Source organism: Astyanax mexicanus, chromosome 10 (assembly GCF_023375975.1).
Source record: "Astyanax mexicanus isolate ESR-SI-001 chromosome 10, AstMex3_surface, whole genome shotgun sequence".
Classification (NCBI taxonomy): Eukaryota; Metazoa; Chordata; class Actinopteri; order Characiformes; family Acestrorhamphidae; genus Astyanax; species Astyanax mexicanus.
Genome location: NC_064417.1, coordinates 3,230,001 through 3,256,391, shown reverse-complemented (window position 1 = coordinate 3,256,391; position 26,391 = coordinate 3,230,001). Strand labels below are relative to the sequence as shown.

At 38.2% G+C, this 26,391-nt stretch overlaps 1 protein-coding gene across 1 annotated transcript in view; it reads left to right on the top strand.

Annotated features, from left to right (window-relative positions):
* The window catches only part of LOC103038474 (teneurin-1), a 382,057-nt gene that overhangs the window by 187,571 nt on the left and 168,095 nt on the right, over nt 1-26,391 (top strand). Inside the window, exons 7-8 of the mRNA XM_049484363.1 lie at nt 9,343-9,504; nt 21,620-21,822. Coding sequence (XP_049340320.1) covers nt 9,343-9,504; nt 21,620-21,822 — 365 coding nt within the window. The remainder of the gene's footprint in view (nt 1-9,342; nt 9,505-21,619; nt 21,823-26,391) is intronic.

Sequence of the window (26,391 nt, the reverse complement as noted above, 5' to 3'; positions counted from 1 at the left end):
TACACTGTAAGCCTGGATGAGTTGAATTTACTTAAAAAAAAAAAAAAAAAAAAGAGGAGCTCCTAGGAAACCGGTTGCCCTAAAAACGTTAAGTAAGGGGTAATGAAAACTTAAGTTAGCATAACTCAAGGGGAAGTTGATTTAACGTCTTTATCTTTGTTATACTGTAAGACCAGATAAATTCAGTTTGCTCAATTTGTTTTAATGTAATAAGGAATGAAAACTTGAGTTAGCATAAATTAAAACATCAAGTTATTTATTACAACTAAAAGGGAACTTGATTTATTTGTAAGGTAGCCCAGGGGGGAATCACTACACACTGATGGTAAGTGTGAGTGTCAGAAACTGTTGGACACACCCAGCATGCAAATAGATAGTGGCTTTACAGAAGCCAATGGAAAAAAAGCTGCTAATGACAAAACTCAGAGGAAACTCAGTTATTATAAGTTGGTTCAACTCAAAGATCTCAGTTTGAATAGTACAGTATATAATATCCAATTTTAAGTAAAACAGACTTAAATAATTTGAGTTTAAACAATGTATAGGTTTACATCTATAGACTCTAGAAATAATAAGTCGAGGATTGAGAACGTGAGTGCGTGTGTGTGTGCGTGTGGCACCAGGCCAGACGTCTGCCGGAGCATTGTAAATAAATGTCCATTAAAAAATATTAATTATATATGAATTGATGATGAATTATTTACATACATGTGCTGCAAGTCTTAGGCTGAGAAGTCACAGCTCTTTTTTTTATTATTGATCGAAAGCTTTTCAGTCTAAGCTTTCAATCAATAGCGCATTTGTGTTTGTATGCATGTAGAAGAAGAAAGAAGAAGAAGAAGAGGTGGGTTAATATGATTTGTGCTTGATGAAAAGATATTGTTTTGCATAGAGGCTTTATCGTTCTGCGGAAATAAACGAAATCGGTCTTTATGTTTCTTGACATTGAAAAGAAGACATGAAAATATGAAAAATGACTTGCTCCTGGTGGAAAACAACATAGAACAAATGCAATTTCTGTATGTAATTGCAGCAAAACTTAACTGAGAGTTATGGTAACTTATTATCCAATAATAATCTACAGTGTTTTATTCAAACACACAAAGTGCCACACTGTTAAGATGTAAACGCGCCAAAGTCAGAGCTCACCTGCCTCTTAAAGGGAATGACAACTGGCCAACTTATTCATAAACAACATACAAAAAAGGTCGCTAGTAGTTTGTCTTAGTAGTTAGATAGCTAGCTAGCTAACTTTCCCGTTCCACCTTAAATGGTGCAACAGACGGCAGACGGGCTGCAGGGCTGTATTTAAGGTGGAATTGAAAAATAAAATCAAATCAAAAAAAGCTAATCAAAGCTAATTTTAGCTCCTCTTCTCAGAGGACTTAAGAAATGGACAGTAATAATTAATTTCTGCACCATCTCTCACCTTAATAAAGACATACAATAAAATATGCTCTAAAGTTAACTAGTTACCCAGCAAATTTAGGACTCCTGATGACTTATCAGGTGCTTAAAGGGTTGTCCCCTTGGGTTATCTCTGTTCCAAGGGGAAGGGTTACACTAGAAAACAAGGGCCAATGAGGTGAAATGGGATTGGGCCTTAATATGTATTATAAAATGTAGTATAAAACTGGCTAATGTCCAACTCTCACAGTACTGTTATTATAGATTAACTAATGAAGCCATCCAGTCTAGCCAAACTCATCATACCTCAGTAATTTCGCTGTTACTCACCACCTACCTGATGTGCGGCCCTCGTGTCTCGCCTAATAGGCCCTCCATGGGGCTGTCTGGCATACGGCAAAGAAAATTGGACTCATCAAGCAAGAGGGAGCGAGGCCCCTCCCACCTCGATGAGACACAATCCAGCCATCTTAACTTAATTCCTCTCCTGGTGTGCTCAAGTGACTGCTTTACAACATCACCTAAGTGGTCTAGCAAAGGTCAACAGTGCTGAGGAGTGGGGTGCTGAGGAGTGGTGTTGTGGTGGTGGTGGCGGAGGGAAAAGCACATAATGATGATGTGAGCCTGAAGCACGAGGCATTTAGCCGCGGCCTCGGCTCGCGCAGAGGCTAAATTGGGGTTAGCCGAAGCATCAGCGCGCAATAAAAGCGGATAAAGCCGCACGGAGGCATTAAAGGTTTGTGTCTCGCAAAGGACAAAGTAAACATTAGCGTCCGCGTTAATTATGCCGCCTAATTTATTGGCTGATGGATCGCTGTTTTCCGCCGCCGTCGCCCGCGTGCGCGCGGCAAATCAAATTAAAAGGAGGTGACGAACCCATTGTTGCTCACGCACAGGTAAAACGGCTCGATTCAGACGGGAGCGAGATGAATTAATGTGCATGTCCTTGTATTAAGAGTTCACAGTCGGATGCTTCAAACCAGACATGCGCTTCCAAGATTTGAATTTCAGAGATGGCAAATTAGTCTCTCGCAGGTAATTAATTTACTCCCCATTAGGTGCAGGTTTGTTGCAATAGGGGTGAGTGGTTTGCATTAAAACCTGCATTTAAAAAAAAAAAAGAACGTTTTGCGTATTCCAACAGTTGTGCACTTGAACGCCTGATATTTCAGGGTCCTGTTGAAAGTTTGGTGAAAAATCTACCTAAAAAAAAGTGCCAGTGGTTCATGGGTCACTTTATAAAACCCTTTAAAAAAACAGCCCAAGTTCTCCTAACAGAACAGTGTGTATCTACAGTACGCTTCATGCAGCAGACGGAATAATGCAGTGAGTGAATGTTCTGACTGTTGAAGCACTATCAATACTCCCATAAGCAGAATGTCCTTAAAACACTTTTGTTCCGGCCTTGAATGGATTTGAATCGAAAGAAATAAATCAGATTTCTTGGTAAAGATGTGCTGTCTGAGTTCTTAGCAATGCTTAAGCCATCTCTCTCTCTCTCTCTCTGTCTCTCTCTCTTTGCTTCAGTCTTTCCAGACCTCCAAACTTCATGTAGCTTCAGATTAGATCAAAAACTATTATGGACCAGTGACTGCAGAAAAACACACAAAAAACACAACTACTGCTGTCTACTTGCAGTAAAATCTTCATGTGTTTCAGTTATAAAAAGTCAGTTTTTCATCTTTTTTTACTCCTCTAAACTGTCTTTTCTTTTAGTGTCTAATTCCAACTATTCATCTTCTCTGTGTTTTTTTTTTTTTTTTTTTTTGGCGCAGAAATCAGTTTAAAAACATTATTCCTTTACATCGCCAGAAGACTTTTAGTGTAGGTATAGTAGGGGCTCCAGGCAGGCTAAGCGCTGCCACTATGTTCAGGAGATCGCTAGTTCGAATCACGGTCATGCAGCTTGCCATCAGCTGCCAGAGCCCTGAGAGAGCACATTAGGCCTTGTTCTCTCTGGGTGGGTACTGTAGATGACGCTCTTTCCCCTCTTCACTCCTAGGGTGATGTGGATCAGCACAAGGCTGCATCTGTGAACTGATGTATCAGAACCGAGTCGCTGCGCTTTCCACCGAGAGTAAGCGCTGTGATGCTACTATCAGGCAACTAGCTAGTAAATCATGCTATTACTGGTCATGCTGTGTGTAGCTGTTGGTCAAAGAAACAATGTACAGAGGTTTTTTTTTTCTTTATGTAAGTCTGATATTAGCATAAAATGGCCAATGTAATCAGTAAGTTAGTTGTTAGCAAGTCAGCAAACTTCAGTTCAGGTAGACATGCTGGTTTCTATAATATTTGTACTTAATCTTAGATTGTGCTCACATCAAGTTTATATTCTGGTCAGAATCGAGTCCAGATACATTTTTTTTTGTAAGTATTTTGCATAATTTACACTGAAAAAAAAAGAAAAAAGAAAGAAAGAGAGATTAAGAGGAAAAAAAACTCCACTTCGAAATGAGGCATCTGAACTTTAGTGAAACTTTAGTGAGTTTTTATGTGTGGTATACTGCATATGGAATTTATGATCAAACAGCACCAATTAGAGAACACTTTTCTTTAATCGTTACCAATAACAATAAATACAATATTCAAGTGTCTATAACACATAGGAGTAACAGAAGCTCCACTGAGTTATGCTGGAATTTTGAAATTCAAAGCGGATTATGACCTTCATATAAATAAACCAGGTTTTATTAAAGTTTGCTCACTTCTTAAACTGTACTGCTAATGTTTGCTGACATCCAAGTCATAAAAAATAGCTAAAATGTCTTGGTGCCATTTCTCTTGATACTAAAACACATTAATAATAAAATATTATTGTCTTTTTTTCTTTCTTTCTTTCAAGGATTCAAGGATTCAAGGATTCAAGGAGATTTTATTGTCATTCGCATCACATGTGGTACATGAGGTGGAACGAAATTGTGATCTCACGATCCAGTTTTACACCCAAAGAGCTGTTATTAATAGATATATAGATAAAAAAAGAAGACAATAAAAGAAATAGAATATACAAAATAGATAGATAAATATCCCAAGAATAAAAAAAATAAAAGAGAGAAGAAGGTTCAGCAACATGAAGTCCAGAGTGCAAGTGTGCTATAGCAGCATGATAATGTGAATTAGAGCAGTGGAGATAAAGTGTCTCAGTGCAAGTAAAGTGACCATGTTGGTAAACAGTAAACAGTAATTTGTCCTTGGTGTCAGTGCAGTGTGTTTGTTAAGTGGAGTTTAAGAGTCTTACAGCTTCCGGAATGAAGCTGTTTCTGAGTCTTGTTGTTTTGCACTTAATGCTCCGCAGCCTCCGGCCTGAGGGGAGTGGGACAAAAAGTGCATGTGCTGGGTGGGTGGGATCCTTCCTGATGCAGGTGGCCCTTTTCCTGCACCTTCTTTCTTTCTTGCTTTCTATCTTTCTTTTTTAATTTTATATAACTAGTATAAGTAGTATAAGTATTTAAGTATTGAAGTACTTTTTTGTAATTATATTGTAAGTAATTTCTTGGTGCCACTTCTCTTTATACTAAAACTCATAATACATAATACAAATATTATATAATATAATTGTATTATTTTATTATTTTATCTTTACTCAAGGAAGGAATTTCTATAACTGATTATATATATATATATATATATATGTATATATAGTTTGGTATGGTTTTATTCCTTATAGTTGTAATATAGTTATATTTAACTTGAGTTAAAAAAATGGCAAAGAATATATGTGCTGTTATTAAATTACTTTTTGTTCACGTCTGCAAATTTTTAGTATTTTTTTTTGTAATTATGCTGTAAGTATTTTATTTATATATATATATATATATATATATATTTCTATATATGTCTGAGTGTGTGATTTAAACACCTGTTTACCTTATGAAAATGATGTTCATACTTGTTCATACTTCACTGGCTATATAGAGCAAAGAGAAGCAAAGGGAAGCAGACAAAAATAGCATTTCTTTTATATATATATATATATATATTTCACTAAAGCTCTCCAGCATGAGCAGATCCTGAATATGCAGCAAACCCTCAACTCATGACAAACGCCCAGACCGGGGTGTACCGCAGTGCAGAGAGCGGTCAATATCACGCGCTTATAAATCGCCTCATATTACCTTGACACATAAAATTTGAATCAAAAATCGTACGGCCTGCGATCAATACTGTTGCGCTGGTTTACTCGTGCTGCTGTAGCAGACGCACTGGCATGCTCTTTATTTATCATTGAGATATATTGTGGCTGGAGGAAACGCGGGCCTTCTTTTTTTTCTGTGCTTTTTCTGCATGCGGGTTAGTCACAGGTCAACATTAACCAAACGCCCAGTCAAGAGATGCTTTTAGCCGCTGCGAAAGTATAAGCCGACTGCCACGGCTCTGATTACTCTGACCCAACCCAGTGGCAGAGGTGATAACCAGTGGCAAGATGTGAAAAGAGAAGAAGTGAGAGATTTTTTTCTTTTCTTTTCTTTTTTTCTCGCTCTGCATGCTGTGGAAAAGTACTGTAGATTTAAAAAGCCATTAAACCCCCTAAACCATATTTATTTTTTTCCATTAATAGTTAAAATGTGTTTATTTTAAGTAATAAAACAACCAGTCCTGCTTAAAACTTTTATAAACATTTCCTAACCATTTAAAAATGCTTTTATTTTGGTAATTTCTGCCTCTGCAGAAATATCAGGTTCATCTGTGCTATACTGCGTAGATACATCACAATTTTTTTTTTTTTTTTTATCCAGCCTTTAAAACCCTTAGACAGTTATGTCAAGAGTTATGAGAGGCCAGATTCCAGTCATAGTTTTATGTGGACTGGTTGTAATTTATGCCCAACATAAGCAGAAACATGTAAAACTCTTAGGGTATTTTCACACCAAAGCTTTTTGGTCCAGATAAAATGGACTCGCAGAGCAGTTCCAATACATCAGCTCACAGATGCAGCCTTGTGCTGATCCACATCACCCTAGGAGTAATGAGAGCACCATCTACCCACCCAGAGAGAGCAAGGCCAGTTGTGCCCTCTCAGGGCTCCAGCAGCTGATGGAAAGCATCACCCTTCTACTCAAGATGATTGGCTCATTTTGCTGAAGTTAAGAAATTTATCTTTAAGCCAACAGCATTGAACAGCCAGAAAAGCCAGACCAAGATAAAAAAAAAAATATTTTTTTTTTCAGCCATTTTTACACGCTCCAAACTATTCGTGATTTTTAGAACATGTTTTTGGAATGCTATTTTTACCTACAGTTTCCAGTACTTTGGTCTCTCCCCATTTATAGAAATAGGAGGCTGGTCTTGTAACATAATAACTGGAAATAACTGCTCAGCACCATTGCAAAAATGGCTCCTTAGTGAACAGATTTTCTTATAAGGACTTTGGTACCGTCACACGCCATATCGCATGGTCATATCAAATGGTCATATATGTATGCTCATATCGTACCACCTCTACTCTACCTTCTCTACAAGCAGGTAGGAGCTCAGGAATTGCAGGGCTTGTGCCCAGTGCCCGCGTCAAACCCTCAGAACTCATTACTCATCTCCCTTTGTCACAGAGGCCGATCACATGTTAGTGCGGAGGTATGAAGCGGATGTAAATTGGTTTGAACTAGTTTTGAAATTAATTAGGTATTCCTCATCAGCGGGGACTGAGCGCGAGGCCGTTCTGTGAGCAGGCATTGTGCGGAGGAGACGAGCGAGAGCGCCGGGCGACAGGGGGAATATGTTCTCCAGCTTTGATGTAGTCAAAACATGATCTCCATCAGAAACAGCAAAGCGGACGGATGACAGTCTGTAACCCAGGCTTCTCTGTATGCTTGATGTGATGCTTTTTTATTTTTTTCCTCTCCCTCTCATTCCCCCTCTCTCTCTCTCATTCTCTATCTCTCTATCTTTCACTTCCTCTCTTTACTAATCCAAAAAGTAAACGTGTGTTTTGTGTTTTAGTGAAAGTCAATGAATAGATGTGTTGGGGATCTAACAAAAGCAGTTATTGGATGGCAACTAAATGACATTAAAGCCATTAAAGCAACAGTTCCCGTTTCCTTTGTTAAAAAAAATAAATAAATAAAATAAAAAAACAGAATGCTTTTTGTTGTTTTTAAACAAAGCCACCCTCTGTTACGAGTCAGAGAGTCAGCCACTGTGCTTCTGTTTTTTGATGTGTATAATCAGGGGCGTTGCCTGGGTATGTAAAAAAAATCTGGGGCTCAGCCCAGTTAATTATATTAGTTTATTAGCTGATCAGTTGGATCTGGTGGAAAACATACAATTTTAGGGCAGAGACCAGAGTTAAGACACTCATTTAAACTAAGTATAGTACTAAATTCTGGCTATCCACAACTTCCAGCTAAATTAATTTTTCGCTAATTATAGCTTACAGTAGTCCTGCAATCCCAAATTTAAAAAAAAAACTATTTGAAAATTAAATGTATTACTGGTTATTGGCTGATCAGGTACATCAGGGCAAGTTATATATGCATATATAGTTTTATTTTTTTCTCAAACCTTGATCAGTGTGTTTTGATTCAGAGACAAGTCTTTTTAACCAGCTATCAGAAACATCTCATCACAGTTTACATGGTTAGTTAAGTTATCTTTCTTTTAGAAAAATCGCCGTTTATCCAGATATGTTTTAACATCAGCGCAGAAACCCAATGCAAGAACTCAAAAAACCCTCAAAAATGCTCCTCAGTGACGTGGCGGGGGGGCTGGGGCGGGGGTTTACCTACTAGCCCACCGTGCTCCGCAAAACCAGCAAGCTGATTGGCTGTTTCTCCTGAAAGGCGGAACTTTATCCTTGAACCGGCTCTGTGATTCGCGTCAAGATATTTTACATTCACAGCAGACAGCGGCCTCTCTCCTCACTTATAATACAGCTGAGCTGAGCGAAACAATTCAGGGCTACTGGAAATTAATTCGGGGCTAAAGCCTCGGAAGCCCAGGCCAGGCGACGCCCCTGTGTATTATCATACATGAACAAACAGCTCTTACAGAAAATGTCGACTAGAAATTATTTCCCGGCATCGATTTGGCGCCCCCTCTAGTGCAGCACCCCTATGCGTTGCATACGCTGCATACCCCCTTTTTTCGCGCCACTGGTTCTGTTAAAGCTACCATTACAGCCAGCCGCCTCTGTAAAGGTGAAGGTATGAACATCAAAAATCTATTATCTAACACCTAACGTCAAGTTTCACAAGTCGCTGTTGCCTCAGACACGTTTGACGCTTTTCCGTTTTAATTAGCGTCTGACTGTCTGAACTCTCAGCTCTATAATTTGCCAAATTAGTGATAAATAATGATTAACAGCAATTATTCTTTGGGGAGTTTTTGGTTTCATGTGGACAGAGCTAGTTTAAAAAAGTTTCCGAGAGACGGCAGGTGGTTTTCTGCGGAGGACGTTCGTTACGGCGGCGTCGCTTTGATTGCGTCTCACGGTAAACATTTGGACAGACGGTGTTTTCCCTTCCTCTTGTTGTTTGAGGGGGAAAAAAAGAGACCTCCATATGGAATTTGGACATCACAGGCTCTTTTGAAAGGATCATTAGGTATGCATAAAAGAATATGTTACCAATTTAATGCGTGCCTGAGGTCAGCCTCTGAAGAACTGCCTTAATTGCTCACCTCTGTCACACGGCGCCTTAATAAGCACACAAACTGTGAGGTATTTAAAATGGAAATTTCACGCAAACCTTATTTATATATTTATATATTTGTTTAGTTATTTATTTATATATTTCATTAATTTCAGGTTCAGACACGCTCCGCATGCCCAGAATGCTGATGGAGGGTGCTAGGGCTTGGCTAGGCCATGTTCTGTCAAATCCTGCCACCTCACCCGTGCCTTCTGACCTTCGTTCACAGTTTTGCGTTGGTTTGTTTGGTTTGTTGTTTTAACCCTGTTCTCCCCTGTTTTTTTTTTTTCCCCTGTCTTCCCCTCAGCCGTGCACTTGTTCGGCCTGACGTGGCACCTGAAGGCGGCCGAGGCGCAGCTGTACGAGAACGGCGTCAGCAAACAAGACGCGGAGGCCAAGATCGGCGCCAGCGCCGTCACCCCGCTGGACACGTACAGCATGGACAAGATCCACCAAGGTCCCAAAGGAGGTCGGCGTACTTCTAATTTCCTAATCTCCTTTCCTGGCTGATATGTTTTGTATTATTTTTTTTTTCAAGGGCACGTTGGGCTTTAGTTTTAGTCGAATTGTTTCATTTGATACCCGTGTAATGTGGATCGAGCAAGATGGCCGCCGTTTCCCTGCGGCTCGGTCGTCGATATCCTCGACTCGGATGGTATCGGCGCCCGGGCAGTCAGGCTGCGGGGGTGTCGTGTTGCTTGTCAAATGCAATCAGAGCTACGTGAATCAAATGAGTGTTTTCATTAAAGTCAAGAGCCGGCGAAGCTGGGGAAGCTGGGAAAGCTGAGAAAGCCGAGGAAGCTGCGAGAGCCGCTGCAGACGCCGCCTCTGCAACAGATGTGTGTTGAGATTCATTTCTATATTGCTTTAACTAGTTCAATACTCCTTCCATTGGATTAGGGTCCTGGCCATGCTCTTCGGAATCAGGACAGTGATAAATATTGTATTAAAGGCGAGCGCGGTTAAATCAGGAACACGCATCGGAAATGATTACAAATTCATTAGGGACGTTAATGTAATTGCTTAATCTTGTTACCATTTGCTTTGCGTGCTTAGAATACCTAGCCCCTGCTGAAAAAGAGAGAGAGAGAGAGAGAGAGAGAGAGAGAGAGAGAGAAATAAAGAGAGGAAGCCCTTCCCGTCTTCTTACCAACTTCCCATCATATCAGTGAATAAATGAGAGTCAGGACTGTGAGTGATAGCATTAAGAATCCATGAGTGATTCAGTCTTATGGTGAACCCCAAACTCTAAAGAGAAAAAAAGGTAGCTTGTAACATAAACTATAATGTAATGTTGTTTAGATGTTTATTGGATGCATATGAGAAGCAAACGGATGACATGAATTTGCGGAATTAGCAAAGTATAGGGTCTAAGTCTCGCAGGATCCTTTTTTTTTTTTTTTTATAAATTTGCACCATCTGAATCCAGAATAAAGTATCATACAGATCCTTAGCACCCTTCTACCTCTAGACGAATAAATACAGTGGTATGAAAATGTTTGGGCACCCCTGATAATTTTTAAGACTTTTAATAAACTTTATAAATCATTTGTGGTTTGGATCAGCAATTTTGGTTATATGTATCATATAGTAGAAGAGCACAGTGATATTTGAGAAGTGAAGTGAAGTGTATAGGTTTTACAAGGGCGCCCACATTTTTGCACCTGCCTAATTTAGTTTAAAGAATTATTGCACACTTTCTGTAAATCCTATACACTTCATTACACCTCTAAAATATCAGCAGCTATATGATATATTTAACTAAAAAATTGCTGATCCCAACAACCAATGGTTTATAAAGGAAAATCGTGAAAATGATCAGGGATTCCCAAACTTATTCATACCATTTTATGAAAAAGGAATGTAATTGTAACACGTCAGAGGCAGGATGCAAATGCAAGTTGGTTTCATTTTTTAGACATTACAAAAACACACAAAAAAAACTGAGGCAAAGAAATAAACATGAAGACTAAAAAACTAAGGCTATACAACAAATAACTACCCAGGACTTACTGTAACAAAGAATAAAATAATCTAAAGAAAACAAACCAGAAAAACGACAGGTCAGAAGCTCAACAAACACCATTAAAAAAAACATCTAGACAGAGTCAAACAAAAAGCACGACAGATAACAAAGGAGCACATGGAGTATTTACAAACAGGCACAGACAAGGGACACCTGTGGAAGTAACAAGGGGGCGGGGTTACAAATGAGACAGGAGGGATTAGAGATGACAGGGCGGGTCAAAGACCAAAAACAAAACAGAGCCATGTGAAGCACATAGAGCACATGGGGAGGTAAACAAAAGAAGAGAACAGAGGACAGATGTTTATTGAATGCGTATAAGAAACACACAGATTACATTAATTTGCAGAATTAGCAAAGTATAGATTCTAAATCTTGCAAGATCCTTTACGAATAAATTTGCACCATCAGAATCCAGTATATCATATCATACAGATCCTCAGCACCCTGCTACCTCTACACGAATACATACTACAGCGTCACACAGGGACGCTAGTGTGGCTAACAATGAGTGAAAGCTGGCTGAATAATTGTAGCATTACGCTATCTGGCCCTGCTGGCTTTCCTTCATTATTAGCAGGGTTAGCGTTTCCTTTAGGGGACAGAAGAAAGCTCAGTGTCAGATACGCCCGCTTCTGGAGTGCCGCTTTGAGACAAGCAGATACGGCAAAGCGTGTGATTAGCAAGCAAATGACAAACGACCTGAGGATTAGCTGAATTTATAATGTCACGGGCACTGTATTTCAGAGGCGGCGGCGTTTTAAAGATGGCAGGTATGTAGCGCGGAAGCTGGCGAGACGAGATGGCCGTTAATCTCGCCTACTGTAAGGAGAAGCACTTCAGCATGAATGAGCCTTTCAGCTCGGTTTACTGTCAGCTGAATTTTACCTCAGTAAAATCATGTTCCTCACTGTCGCTGCAGTCGTCAGTATGAACAGGACTGACCTTCATTTCTCTCCTTTTTATTGTTTTCTCTTTTCTCCTCAATTTTTTTATATGTACATAATATTTTCCCAGATTTATCTCTTTACGCATAAAATTGAAAAATAATAATAATAATAATAAACCACTTCATTTTTTATTTATTTATTTATTTTTTTAATGTGCATAATATTTTCTCAGGTTTGTCTCTTTTTTGCATTAAGTTCAAAAGCTAAAACTTTTATTTATTTTTTTTTGACACAATTTTCAGATAATAAACCACTTCAGGCTACAGGCCAATAATACTCACCTCTGAATGGCAAAAGAGCTAGCGCTTAGCACAGTTATAGGCTAATGCTAATGCTGCTCCAGCAGTGCTAGCCGGGGTTAGCAGCAGGCCGCAGGCCAGTAATACTCACCTTTGAACGTCAAAAAAGCTAAATCGCGATTAGCGAGGTGAGCGGCTAATGCTAATGCTGCTCCAGTAGTAAACCTAGCCAGGTTTACGAGCAGACAACAGGCCGATAATACTCACCTCTGAATGGCGAAAAAGCTAACTAGCGCTTAGTGTGGTTAGCAGCTAATGCTAATACTGCTCTAGTCTCGAGTCTCGGTGCTGGAGAACTAAACTATATAACTGAATTATAATGCTGCACTTCCGAACAATGGCTTTATTGCTCCTAATAACCTAAGTGGTAAAGTTCATACATAAGGCGCACCAGATTATAAGGCATACTGATGATTTTTGTGAAAATTACAGAATTTTAAAGTGCACCTTATATTGCAAAAAATGTAGAAAATTTTGCAATCTTCTTATTTTTGTTGTAAATAAGCTTCACACGGCTGCTGCTTTTAACGATGGGTTGCTCAGATGATCCCAGTGTCGCTGATCCTGATTCTTTTGAATGAACCTGAGGCGAACAAACAAGATATTTTAGTTATTATTAATGTTTTTCATTTATTTCTATTTATCCTTCTTGATGAGTCACCGCTGGCTTTAATCCAGGGTGCCAGCTAATTTCCCCAAACTTGAAACTTCTGAAAGCAGTGAGAAAGTAGTCAGCACACATCAGCTGTTTTAGATTCACGCCTGATGTTCCGTTAATAATTCAATCGAATCATCACAATGACTCACCGCACTCGCATCAAAGGGCCTGGTATTTGCGCTGGTGAACACGTTTTAGTACATTAACATGCCACATGTGCACACAGATCAGATCATATTCCACTTAATATCACTTTAATATTCAATGTAATATTTCACATGTGTGTCCCGGCTGATCAGATGACGCTTTCTCGTCTGGAGGACAGCAGGGTTTTTTTTATTTATTTATTTATTTATTATTATTATTTTTTTAAGAACGTCAATACTCTGCATTGCCTTCTCCCCATGTCCTGCAGATTGACTGCTCTCTCCACAACATCACATTTATTGATCTGCTATCTGTGTAGTGATACAGTTTCTTGGTATAGCCAGAATGGCGATGGGCCTCCCCTCCCATATTCTGAAGTGATGGACAGGTCCCTGTCCAACCCCGCCGCTCAGAAACTCAAATCTGAAATTTTAGCCGCTGGAAAAGTGCTTTATTAAGATGTTTTTGAAGGGATTTTTGTGTGACAGTGTGGAGTAAACAATGATACAAGATACATGTCTGCACAGTATATCATTTCAGCACCACTAGTCTGCGCTAGTGCAGTATTCACACTGCAATTTCACAGAAAAATAATTTAAATATTACAGTTTTTTAAAATTAATTAATACAAAATTAAAATTTGCAATCTACTTCAGTTTCTGAATCAGTTTCTCTGATTTTGCTATTTATACATATATGTTTGAGTAAAATGAACATCTGTTCTTCCTTTCCCGGTACGGTCCTGATGAGTGCCAGTTTTGTCATGATGTTTTTGTATTTGAGGATACTTTCACAAAATTCTTGATTTTTTATTTTTTTTTTTCCGATTGACTGATCTCAATCCTTAGTTAAGCAGTTCTTGCCATAATCTGGATTCGAACATTACTCAAATATTCACTATTCACTGTATACCTGTAACTCTACCTCTTCACTACTTTACTTTAACTGATGCTCTCAAACACTTTATTAAGAGACAAGAAATTCAAGTAATTAACTCTTGACGAGTTCAGCACAGCTGTTAACTGAAAGCCTGAATTCCAGGAGACTCTACCTCATTAAGCTGAATAAGGAAATCCAGCAGAGATGTGTAAAACTGTCTAAACTAATTCTGGTTTGTTTAACACTTTTTTTTTTATTTAATAAATAATTCTGTATGATTTCCTCGTAGTTTGGATGAGTTTAGTATTAATCTACAATGCAGATCATTTTTAGATAATGACAATACACTGAATTTAAGTCCAGACTTTTGAATGATAGTGTATTTGTAGTACTTTTTGAATTAGTCGAGGTGTTGGGGATGATGTAATGGAGTCACAGTTAACAAAAAATAGAATATCCTTAATTTCTGAAGAATCAGTGAAACACACAGAAAACCTAATTTTTCACTCCCTATAGGGTGTGATATATTTTATTTATATATATTTTTCTGTCTGGCTGCCGGGCGGAAATGAATTATCCCATCACTGACTTTGGCTGACATTAAATTTGCCAATAAAATGGGAAGGGTGGAGGCTTATTAGGTGCCGACTCAAAAACCTTTTTTAATTAAACCTCTTTAATTATAGTGACCCTGCACCTCCGTGATATTTTTATTTCTCCTAAGGCAAGTTCTTCAGAAAGCCATTTAAGCTCGGCCAGGTTGCAGCGCTCATGAAAGCTCAGAACTCAATTCCATTCGCTCTCTGTCAGACATTTACATTTACATTTACATTTACATTTACATTTATGGTATTTAGCAGACGCCCTTATCCAGAGCGACTTACAACAGTGCTTCAAAGTTACTTAAGATATCCAAAGCTAGTTTGTAGACTAGGATCAAGAGATACATAGAGCTTAATCATGTTAAGAACCCTAGGAACCTTTTTTTTTTTTTTTTTTTTTATTAGTTTAGGAACTCTTTGAAAAGATGTGTCTTCAGTCGACGTTTGAAGACGGCGAGTGATTCTGCTGTTCTGACATCCAGTGGAAGTTCATTCCACCACCTTGGTGCTCCAGCACAGAGAAGAGTCTGGATGTTTGTTTTCTGTGTGTTTTGAGTGATGGAGGTTCGAGCCGAGCCGTACTGGAAGCTCTAAGAGCTCTTGGTGCAGATCTGGCTTTGACCATCGCCATCAGGTATGAAGGTGCTGGTCCGTTTTTTGCCTTGTAGGCCAGCGTCAGGGTTTTGAATCGGATGCGGGCGGCAACAGGAAGCCAGTGGAGGGAACGCAGCAAAGGAGTCACATGACTGAACTTCGGAAGATTGAAGACGAGTCGTGCTGTCAGACAGGGCCCGTATTAAACGGCCGGGCGTGTGGAGGCTTCATTAGGGTTTGAGGAATAATAACCTTAATTGAAAAGACAGTTTAGTTCCTTTGAAAATAGATTACAGGTGTAATTGTTTTACACGCATAACTCCAGGGCCGTACAAATGAATGTGCTGCTATGTCAGAAGCAGCGCCGGAAATTCAATCCATTTTTACTCAGACTCTAAAATAATACACATCAAAGGCAGAGAGGAGTCTATTTGAGAAGATTAGAGGCAGGAATCAGATGGACAGGATGTGTTGAATCTGGACGCGGCGTTTCAGACAAAGGGATTTTTTAACACCTTTAGTCTGTGGCCGGTTAGTTTAATCACCATAATGGGCCAGATTTGCCCTGGGAGCTCAGATATGCATTGATGTATCAATTCAGGCTGTTTCTACGCGCTTAGATATATTTAATTATATGTTTAACTTTTGTAAAGAGCAGGAAAATGGCTAATTAAGCCTTTATCTTTTTTATCAATGAAAAAATCAGAATCAGTTTAAAGCTCACCAGAAAAATAATATTTATAAATATGAAACTTTTAAATATTATTTTTTTCTTACTTACAATTAAAATATTCTATTTTTAACTTTAGTAAAAAGCAAGAAAATGGACAATTAAGCCTTAATCATTCTTTACCAATGAAAAAAAATTATTAAATAAGTCTGAAGCGTACCAAAAAATATGCTTTAATAGCATGTGTCAACCTTAACTGAGACTTATAAGTATGAGACTTTTAAATATAGCTTTTTTTGTATGATTTCTTTTTTTTTTACTCTCAATTAAAATATTCTATTTTATGACGTATTAGTACTGTTTTAATACACCGTTCCCATTTAAAAGTTAAAACCTTTTGTGTGTTCATCATACACAATACAGGTTTTCAAACATTATGTTTTTAAAACAGTAGTTATTATTCAATGTTTAATGACACAGTTTAAAAACAACATTTATAGCTTTGCTACCTTTTACTATAAATACCAAGAGAGAGAGAGAGAGAGAGAGAGAGAGAGAGAGAGAGAGCAAGGCTAATTGTACTCTCTCTGGGCTCTGACAGCGCATGGCAAGCTGCATAATTGGGATTTGAACCAGAGATCTTCTGATATAGTGGCAGCTCTTCAGAGTTAAATTCCTTGTTATCCTGGTTATAGATAGTCATATTTGTTTATTTGCACAAGAGTGTCTGCTTTATAATGTATTATTTTAAAATAGTAAAAAAAGTAATCCATTCAATATGTTTTTGTCTTTTTTTTTTCAGGTTTTGCTAGTAATTACTAAAATAAGACATGTGGTTATACTCAGAATATAAATATTTGCATATTTTTCATTCTAACTTTACTGGTACATCAAACCTTTATCAGTATTGTGTTTATAAAGAGTATTAGTAAGCAGTATCTGCAAGTTTCAGGATTCAGCACAGGCAGTCTGTACATCACTGTCGTACTGTAAAAAGCAGCTGGTAATTTCTCTGGTGATGGATACGAGGAAAACCCCGCTGCCACTGGCAGTGAGCTCACACTCTGTACAGTACATCGGCCCCTGAGATTGACTGATGGCTGTAATTTTTTACTCGCAGGGAGTTCTGGAGCGCCCCATTGTTCCTTGATTGCGCCCGGGCCTCCGAGATTATTGCGCCGCAAACCTGCAGCTGGAGTCTCTCGACTGCGGCGCCCGAATGCGATTTGGGCTCTGAATGCGGCGTAATGAAATACAGATGCGTCGGAGCTTCAATCTTCATTAGCTTATCAAACCAACGTGTCCCTCTCACATTCCAGCATTTCAATTGAATTCGATTCCCGCGCTCCGTTCCGAGCGCTCAGCCGCTCTGTTATCAGCGGAGACGAGCCATTGATCACCTGCATGCTTTCAGTGCAATATTGCACATATAGTCTGTTGGGTGGCTTTTTGCTTTCATTTAAGTCCTTTCTGTTGGGGATGAGGAGTCTGCAGCATCAAATCAGCAGCCTAAATGGGAGTTTTGTGGAGTTTTTAAAAGGTTTTTTTTTTTTTTTTTGTAGTGAAGGGCTGATATTTATTTATTTATTTTTATATTATTTATTTTTGCGTTCCAATCTGATTTGGATACCATCGATATTAATACACATACAACAGCCCTTTTTTTATTAATATTTATTATTTTTTTTATTATTGTTGGTGTTCTGCTCAAAATGACATTGGGAGGCTGAATTTCACTATATTTTCACAGTATAAGGTGCACCTAAAATCCTTTAAATTTCCCAAAAATCTACAGTGCGCCTTATAATCCAGTATTAAGAAGCAGTAAATCCACTCCGCAGAAATGCAGCGCAATTCAGGAGTTTCAGTTTAGCACCGAGGCTGGAGAAGCATTAGCATTAGCCGCTAATCGCTATTTCTCCATTCAGTCTGTAGCCTGCTCCTAAGTAGCGTTAGCATTACCCGATAACTGCGCTCACTATTTCCCAGTTCAGAGGTGAGTATTATCGCCCTGCAGCCTGTTCTTAACCCGGCTAGAACTGCTGGAGCAGCGTTAGCATTACCCGTTAACTGTGCTCGCTAATTCCCCGTTCAGAGTTGAGTCTTATCGGCCTGTAGCTTGCTCCTAACCCTGGCTAGCACTGCTAGGGCAGTTAGCTGCTAATGCTAATGCTCCAACCTTAGTGCTGGAGAAATTTGGTAATCTAAGCTTACTGTAAATAAGCTAGCACTGCTAGGGCAGTTAGCTGCTAATGCTAATGCTCCAGCCTTAGTGCTGGAGAAATTTGGTAATCTAAGCTTACTGTAAATAAACTGAAGCGCTTTACTCACCCAAATAAACAGTTTGCAGGAGAGAAATCTGTGTAGATTAACATCCAGCACTTGTTTTACTTTAAATGTAAGTGTTTCTTTTATTACAGTTTTGTTTATTTGACTTAGATTTTCTTAACTTATTTCTTAACTCAACGTGACACCCAAGCCTTATAACTAAATAAGGGATAATCTACAGTTGTAGTAGATACAGTCACAAGTCTGTTTAGGCATAATCTGTTTGCGTCAGGCATGCACATGAAGGAAAGTCATTGCTGTATTCTGTTTTGGATCAAACTGAAAAATCTGAAGGTCTGAACTAATCAAAAACACCCTTTGATTGATGGTGCTGTGAGCATGATTACGAGTGCGGACCGAGGATCAGCGTTTGACCTTTGGTAAGTGATCTCACTTGCAGTCGGTCATTTGGATACGAATATAAGTGTAAAAAAGGGAAAGAGTCCCGAGTCTCGCCCTCTGAAGCTTTGATCTCTATGACTACAAAGCTCGTGACCCGTTAGCGGTTGCTCTTCGTTGCGCAGCGGCATAACACGGGATGAAGCCAGGAAATCATCGCTTCTAGCGAAGGGTTATCTGTGATTTTTGGCTTACGGCGTAATGCCCAATTACCAAGGTCTTTACCGAGGTCTGAGTAAAGAAAACTTTAATCTCAGGGGCAATTGCTCGCGAGAAGTCATTTTAATGGGCTAATCTCTGCTTATTGCTGAAACGTTAGGGATCTTCGCTCTCGTGAGGAAGCTTTAACTAGAACTTCACCGACTCGAACCGCAGTCCCCGCGCGCTCGGCAGTTGCTATAGTTAATATAGTCTGTATTCTGCAACACCCCACCCCCACCCACCTACACACAGATTAGAATATTACAATAACGACATATTATAAGTCAACATAGGCTTGACTTATAAGTTATATTATGAACTTAAAGGTACATTCTGTAGGAACTGAGAGCGAGCATGTGAAATAGTTACAGCAGTCCAATTACAAAACATCACAGATATTAGTCTGCCCCGCCCACCCCTCCCCAGACACGAAATTAGTTGGGTTGCCAAATTCAGCAGGCTGAATCTACACAAGTTTAGACTAGTAGGAGAGGCAGAGAACTTAGAGTATGAGCGATTCTAAACTCTTCTAAAAACCTGTATCTAGCGTTTTATATATATATATATATATATATATATATATATATATATATATATATGACTGTATGTTACACGAGGGAGAGCTAAAGCTCCGTGATGTACCGGGCCGTGGGAGGCCTAACCGAATTAGCTTTCCAGTTAGCTTACCTGTTCAGGAGAAAAGTAGCAGCTCTGGGTCGGTCTTGTCATCTTTTTGAGCTCTAAATCTCCAACTTTCAAACTCACTGCCAATATTCAATATTGTAATAATATTAATAATCTAAAATTAAATTTACTTTAAAAAAGCGAATGCAGAAAGTTGCCTTTCTTTTTTTTTTTAGAAACATTTTATGCATATTTTTTTCAGTGTACTGCACACAGCCGAGTCCTCCACAGCCCGAGTACACAGTACGGAGGCCACGTCTGCCGTGCCGCAGAAGAAAACGTCTCCTTTACCGCTGACGTGCCGCGTGATTTATCACCTCTGCCTTTCAATGACTCAACGGCTCTCAATAATTTGTAGTAAGGGAGCTTTAGGCATTATAGATTGAAAATAAGCCGCCGTGTTCATAAATCACGGCCCAGGTCTACTTCGCCTTTGTCTGGTTAACGGCCGAGGGCTTCTGCCGCCATATATTCTCAGTCTCGGTCGAGGGAGGTCGCGGAACGGAGGGAGGAGATAGCTCACGATTGAACCGGGCCAACAATAGGGCCGGAGGAGGTTAAATTCACACCCACACAAAGGGCCAGACTGGGAATATGAATTTGACGGCCTCTGCCGTGAACTCTCTTAATGGACTACTTTAGAAAGAAACAAAGGAGGGTCGGCCGAGCGAGTAATTTGATGGTTTAATTACCTCAGTCCTACACTTAATGTCACCACGTGACCGTTCACACGCGAGCACGAGGAGCGTGAGCGGCGGTCAGGCCGTTCACAGGCTGATTTACACCGTGATTTTATCTAACGAACCTCACGATGATAACAGCCTACACTGTAAGTCCAGATAAGTTGAATTTACTTAAAACGTTTGAGGAAACCGGTTGCCTTAAAAAATTTAAAGGTACATTATATAGGAAAAGAGAGCGAGCGTGTGAAATATGTACAGCAGTCCAATTTCAAAACATCACAGAGAGTAGTCTGCTCCGCCCACCCCTCCCCAGACACGAAGCTACCTCGGGTTGCCAAGTTGGGCCAGGCTGAACTTTACACAATCCAGTGAAAGACGCGTTCAGTAACTTCTACCATGGCAAGAAAGTCATATTAGAAACCGGCTCCTAAAATTTCTGATAGAAATCGGATAGAGTCGGATTCAGCAGGGAGTCGGATTCGGCACAGCAGCGGCAGCGCAGCGGCACCTCATGGTCCGTGGTTCTTGTTTAGTCGCAAAATACGACAGAAAACACTGAGAAACTGCAGAATTCTGTATGGGATTAGAATATGAGCAGATAAAAGAGAAAAATGAGATACAGTATGTGAGACCTTTTACCTGTGAGTAGCTCATACACCAGAACACGCAAATCTTGTTTCTTAGATTGATCTCTCTGATGAGATGTGTGAAAACTAATAAAAACTAGCAAGCCCACTCTAAAAAAGAATTAAAACTTACTGAACTGTAGGAGAAAAAATAAAAAACAAAATAAAATTAAACTATAATGAAAAGTATATCTAATGTTATAATAACGTAGCTCTGGGCGCACGTGAACACTGTGTGTAGCTGTTCTTAAAAATAATTTTAATTAAATAATAATTCTATGCTTCAGTGTCTCAGTGTTAATTAACATAATTCTGATCATATTTCGCTCATTCAAACAAAGAAATAAAGTAACTTTTTATGACATTCTAATTATTTAAGATTTTTGAGCATTAGTACATATATATATATACATATATACATATATACAAAAAAAAAATACTGAAATACTGAAAATGGTTTTTAATTATTTTTTGAATTTGAACGTAATGTTTGTAGGTAATGTTAAGATCTCCCAATTATGGAAATTTCTTTATTTTTTAACTTTATTTAAAAGCATTTAAAATAAAAGTTAAATTAAAAGCAACTATCGAGCTCTTTATTAGTCTAAAAGTTTAATTGGTATGATTCTATTAAAATAGGAATGTACTGCTGAAGCCATGCTCAGAAGAGCTGCCAGTGCTTTCCCTCAACATGTTTCCTTAATATCTGATGATACATCCTGATCATTTTATCATTTACCACTGAAAATTAGTTACAAATCGGTCCTTTAAATCCAATTTGCATAATAATTCGGAACTCGCTGTATTATGTGTGTGTCTCTCTCTCTCTCTGTTACAGAGAAGTTCCAGCGTGGGCGCGCCATAGACCGCGGCGAAGTGGACATCGGGACCCAAGTGGTGCAGGTCATCCCGCCCGGCCTCTTCTGGCGCTTCCACATGGCCGTGCATCATCCCACCTACATCAAGTTCAACCTGTCCCTCTCGCGAGACGCTCTGCTCGGCGTCTACGGCAGGAGGAACATCCCACCCACTCACACGCAGGTACTGGAGCTCCTCAGATAGACGCATTTTTGCATTTGCAATTTTATTTGTGTTTTTTTTTTGGGTGTTTGCATGGAAATAGGAGACAAAAAAGTGATTATATGGGTATTATATGGCTGTATTTAATCCTTTTAAGCCCCTCCATTCTCTCTCTATTCCCATTATGACATGGCCATGTCCCTCATGACCTTTAATGACCACAGGTATTGAAAGATTATGATTGATTTTACATAAGAGAATAATGATCCAGAGTGGAGAGACCGAGACCTTGAGAGACCATTTTTTTTAATGCCATTAAAGATCCAGATCACACAGATCAGAGAGGTAGTAAAATGTAAGAAAAAAATAAATTATTATAATAAAAGCATGCTGCATTTAGCAAAAAAGTGTACTATATTATATTAAGGTGCCTAATGAAGTAGTATGCATTAGCCACAATTATTTAAAAAAAATGACTTTATTCTTTTTACTAATTTTAATTATTATTTATGTCACAAATATATGTTATGTTATCCATTCAGTACATTTTTTCAAGAAAATTTGCTAACTAAACACGATCATATAGTTTCCTATATTTCCATAACTAATGGTAATAATTTTTTTTTTATTATTTTAGGAGCTTCTCATTCAGAGCACTTGAGCTCTGATCTTAAAGTAAAATCAGTACATTTCTTTACAACACAGGTCACAATAGAACACAAGGAGCGTTTATAATAAAATTATACCAATTAAACTTTTAGATAACTAATAAAGAGCTAGATAGTTGCCTAAGTTTTAATTTAGATGCTTTTAATTAAAGTTAAAAATAAAGAAATGTCCATAATTGGGAGATCTTAACAGTACCTTCAAACAGTATGTTACATGTTAAGTAAGAAAAAAATAAAAAATAATAATTAAAAAAGCATTTTTTAAATTTCAGTATTGTTTTTTTCTTAATTATTTTTTTAATCCGTTCTTACTTAACATGTAATAAAAAGCCGATAAAAACCCAAAAATCAATATCTCAACTTTTATGGAGATGCGGATTTCATTTTTCAGCAGGACTTGGCACACTGCCCGCACTGCCAAAAGTACCGATTGGTCTTCTATAATATGATAAACTGAATTACATAAATAAAGTAACTTTGTTTAATGACATTCTAATTATTTAAGATTTTTGAGCAATAGCACATATTTATATATATATATATTTTCTTTTGACTATATATATATATATATATATATATATATATATATATATATATATATATATTAATATCATTTAAAATGTCATTAAAAAAGTTACTTTATTTCTGTAATTCAGTTTAAAATGTGAGACTCATATATTATATAGATGTATTTATTTTTATTGTTGATGATTGTGGCTTATAGCCAATGAAAACCCAAAAATCAGTGTCTCAGAAAATTAGAATATTATTATATAAGATCAATTGGTACTTTTGGCAGTGTGGGCAGTGTGCCAAGTCCTGCTGGAAAATGAAATCCGCATCTCCATAAAAGTTAAGACACTGATTTTTTGGGTTTTTATTGACTGTAAGACATAATCGTCAACAATAAAATGAAATAAAAAAACGCTTAAAATAGATCACTCTGTGTGTAATACATCTATATAATATATGAGTTCCACATTTTGAACTGAATTACTGAAAGTAAATATTCAGTGATATTCAGATTTATTTATTTTTTTTTAAATGCACTAGTACATACTTTATATAAGTTAATCATAGTGTACGTATATTAGAACAGGAGCCTTTTGTATATATATATTTTTTGCCTTTTTTATTTAATAGCCACTGTATCTTTTTCTTCCTATTTATTTTATTTTTGTTATTTTGTTTTAAAAGCCATTGGTAATCCAGACACACACTGAGTATGAAAGAATAGCACTGCAACCTTTACCAGGAGCTGTGAAGGTGCCCAAACCAATAACACAGTAAAAGAACTGTACAAACATCAAATAAAGCATGGGATCAGGATGTGACAGCGCAGCGGGAGCTCGTGAAACCGGAGCTGCTCTGTGTGTCTAAAAATCTCTGGTGAAACCACAACATGCCTGTGATGTTTATCCAGTGTCTGCTTTAACCGTATCTGTGTTTAGGTGTGTGTTGAATGTTGTAGTGTAGTGTATTTAATGAGAAGAATATTAAAATGTCACGTACAGTATATTTTGTTAATTAATTTAATTATATTCTAATGTAACAATCGTGGTGTCATTCGATTAAAACAATTATCAAATTAATCACGACAATATTCTGTGATTAACTGCGATTAATCACACTTTTTAAGACGCAAGTTTTTATATACCATTAATAATGGTTTCAATTCAAATACTAGTATACAGCTTTGGAAATGGAAAAAACAAAAAGAGTCCACTTAAAAATGATGAGTTTCTTTGATTTGACCAAATTAAAAACCTCTGGAATATAATCAAGAGGAAGATGGATGATCACAAGCCATCAAACCACCAAACTGAACTGCTTGAATTTTGTTTTGCACCAGAGTAAAGCAGCATAAAGTTACCCAAAAGCAGTGTGTAAGACTGGTGGAGGAGAGCATGATGCCAAGATGCATAGAAAAAGAAAACTGTGATTAAAAACCAACCAGGTTTAATCCACCAAATATTGATTTCTGAACTTCTAAAACTTTATGAATATGAACTTGTTTTCATGTTTTGCATTATTTGAGGTTTTCTTTTTTTTTGTTATTTCAGCCATTTCTCATTTTTTTGCAAATGAATGCTTTAAATAACAGTAGTTTTATTTGGAATTTGGGAGAAATGTTGTCCATAGTTTATATATATAAAAAAAACAATGTTCATTTTTCAATAACTGGTGGAATAATCCTGGTTTTTAATCACAGTTTTCAGTTTTCATGCATCTTGGCATCATGTTCTCCTCCACCAGTCTTACACACTGCTTTTGGGTAACTTTTTTTTTTGCCGCTCCTGGTGCAAAAATTCAAGCAGTTCAGTTTGGTGGTTTGATGGCTTGTGATCATCCATCTTCCTCTTGATTATATTCCAGAGGTTTTCAATTTGATAAAATCTAAGAAACTCATCATTTTTAAGTGGACTCTTATTTTTTTTCCAGAGCTGTATTTTATTTGTGTCTCTCTTTTTGATGTATTTGTATTTGGGAGGCCTCCGAGAGCGAGTATATGGCAGGTGCTCCCCCTCCTCTCCCCCAATTATCTCTCTAGCATGTTCCCCAGCACACTTTGCCCTGACAGCCGCGCCTCGTGCTTCCTCCCACAGAGAGAGAGAGAGCTACATAAAGATCCGGTTTGTTCACGTCTCAACAGTTTCTCTCTCCTGGGAGTTTTTCGTGCATCCTCTGGATACCTTTGAATTCTTTCCCCATTATGCGGCGCGCGCCGAGATGCATTCGCTGGGATTTTGTTGTTTTGAAAAACGCTGAAAGCGATGGAATTTCCTGACAAAGTAATAAAGGCTGTAAAACTCGTTTTCAATTAAAGGCCCCTCGATACCTGATAACCCTATAGCGGATGTGTGCGCCGCGCTTTATGCTAACCAGTAGCTGTCCCTCTGAAATATTTGGATGGTCATTAAGCATGGCAGGCTGTGTTTGCAAATAGTCTCAGCCACATTTCTCATTTAGAGCCCTCTAACTCTTTCACTAATGTCTGTGAAATGGCACGCTGGAATGTGACCTGACTGCAGAAGTGTGTCTGGATGAGTCGGGAGTGCGCACGCCTGCCATTTGAGCTGTTTGTCAATGTGTGTATGTGTGTGTATGTGTGTGTGTGTGTGTGTGTGCCGTATTTTTCGGAATAAAGAGCTTTGAAAAACTTAAAATGCTTTAATTTTCCCAAAAATCTACAGTGTGCCTTATAATATATATATATATACTTTTGTTGTTATTTTAAGATTTGGGACACTGTTGTACATCCTCCACTAGGCGCCTAGCGATGCTCTTTGCTACCTTGCACCCCGTCAACCGTCTAGTCTCATGCTTTGTGTGATTTTAGGAATAAATCTTCATTGATGGGCGTAGTGATCCGGAAGTGAGGTGTGTTCAGGTGGAGTGTTTCTATACATGTTGGAGATGGAAAACACTGGAGCTCCACTGACTGATTAAAACCCTGACAACTGTCAACAATCATCAGAGTTCATTCCTATTGGTGCTCCCAGCGCTCGTACACCCCTGCTTGTTTTACACACACTGTAATTCAACAATAAACAGAATAAAGAATAAAATAACATTACTGGTCCCTCAAATGAGCTGCAGGTGTATCTTCACAGTGTGAACGTGCAGGTCAGTATCTGTCTCTGCTGAGACGCACAAAAGCGCCACGCTGTTAAGATACGAACATGCCAAAGTCAGAGCTCACCTGGTTCTTAAAGGGAATTACAACTGGCACTCTGATTTACTGGTTTATTTCACATTACGCCCCCAAAAACACACCCATGATTAATTAAGAGAATTAGTACATGCCTTTGTATGCATTTCGAGTGAAAGTTCTTTTTTAAATATTGAATAAAGAGCTTTATAGAGGATTAGCCAGATCCAACTGCAATTCTTCTTATACTGATATTGTCTAGAAACATGT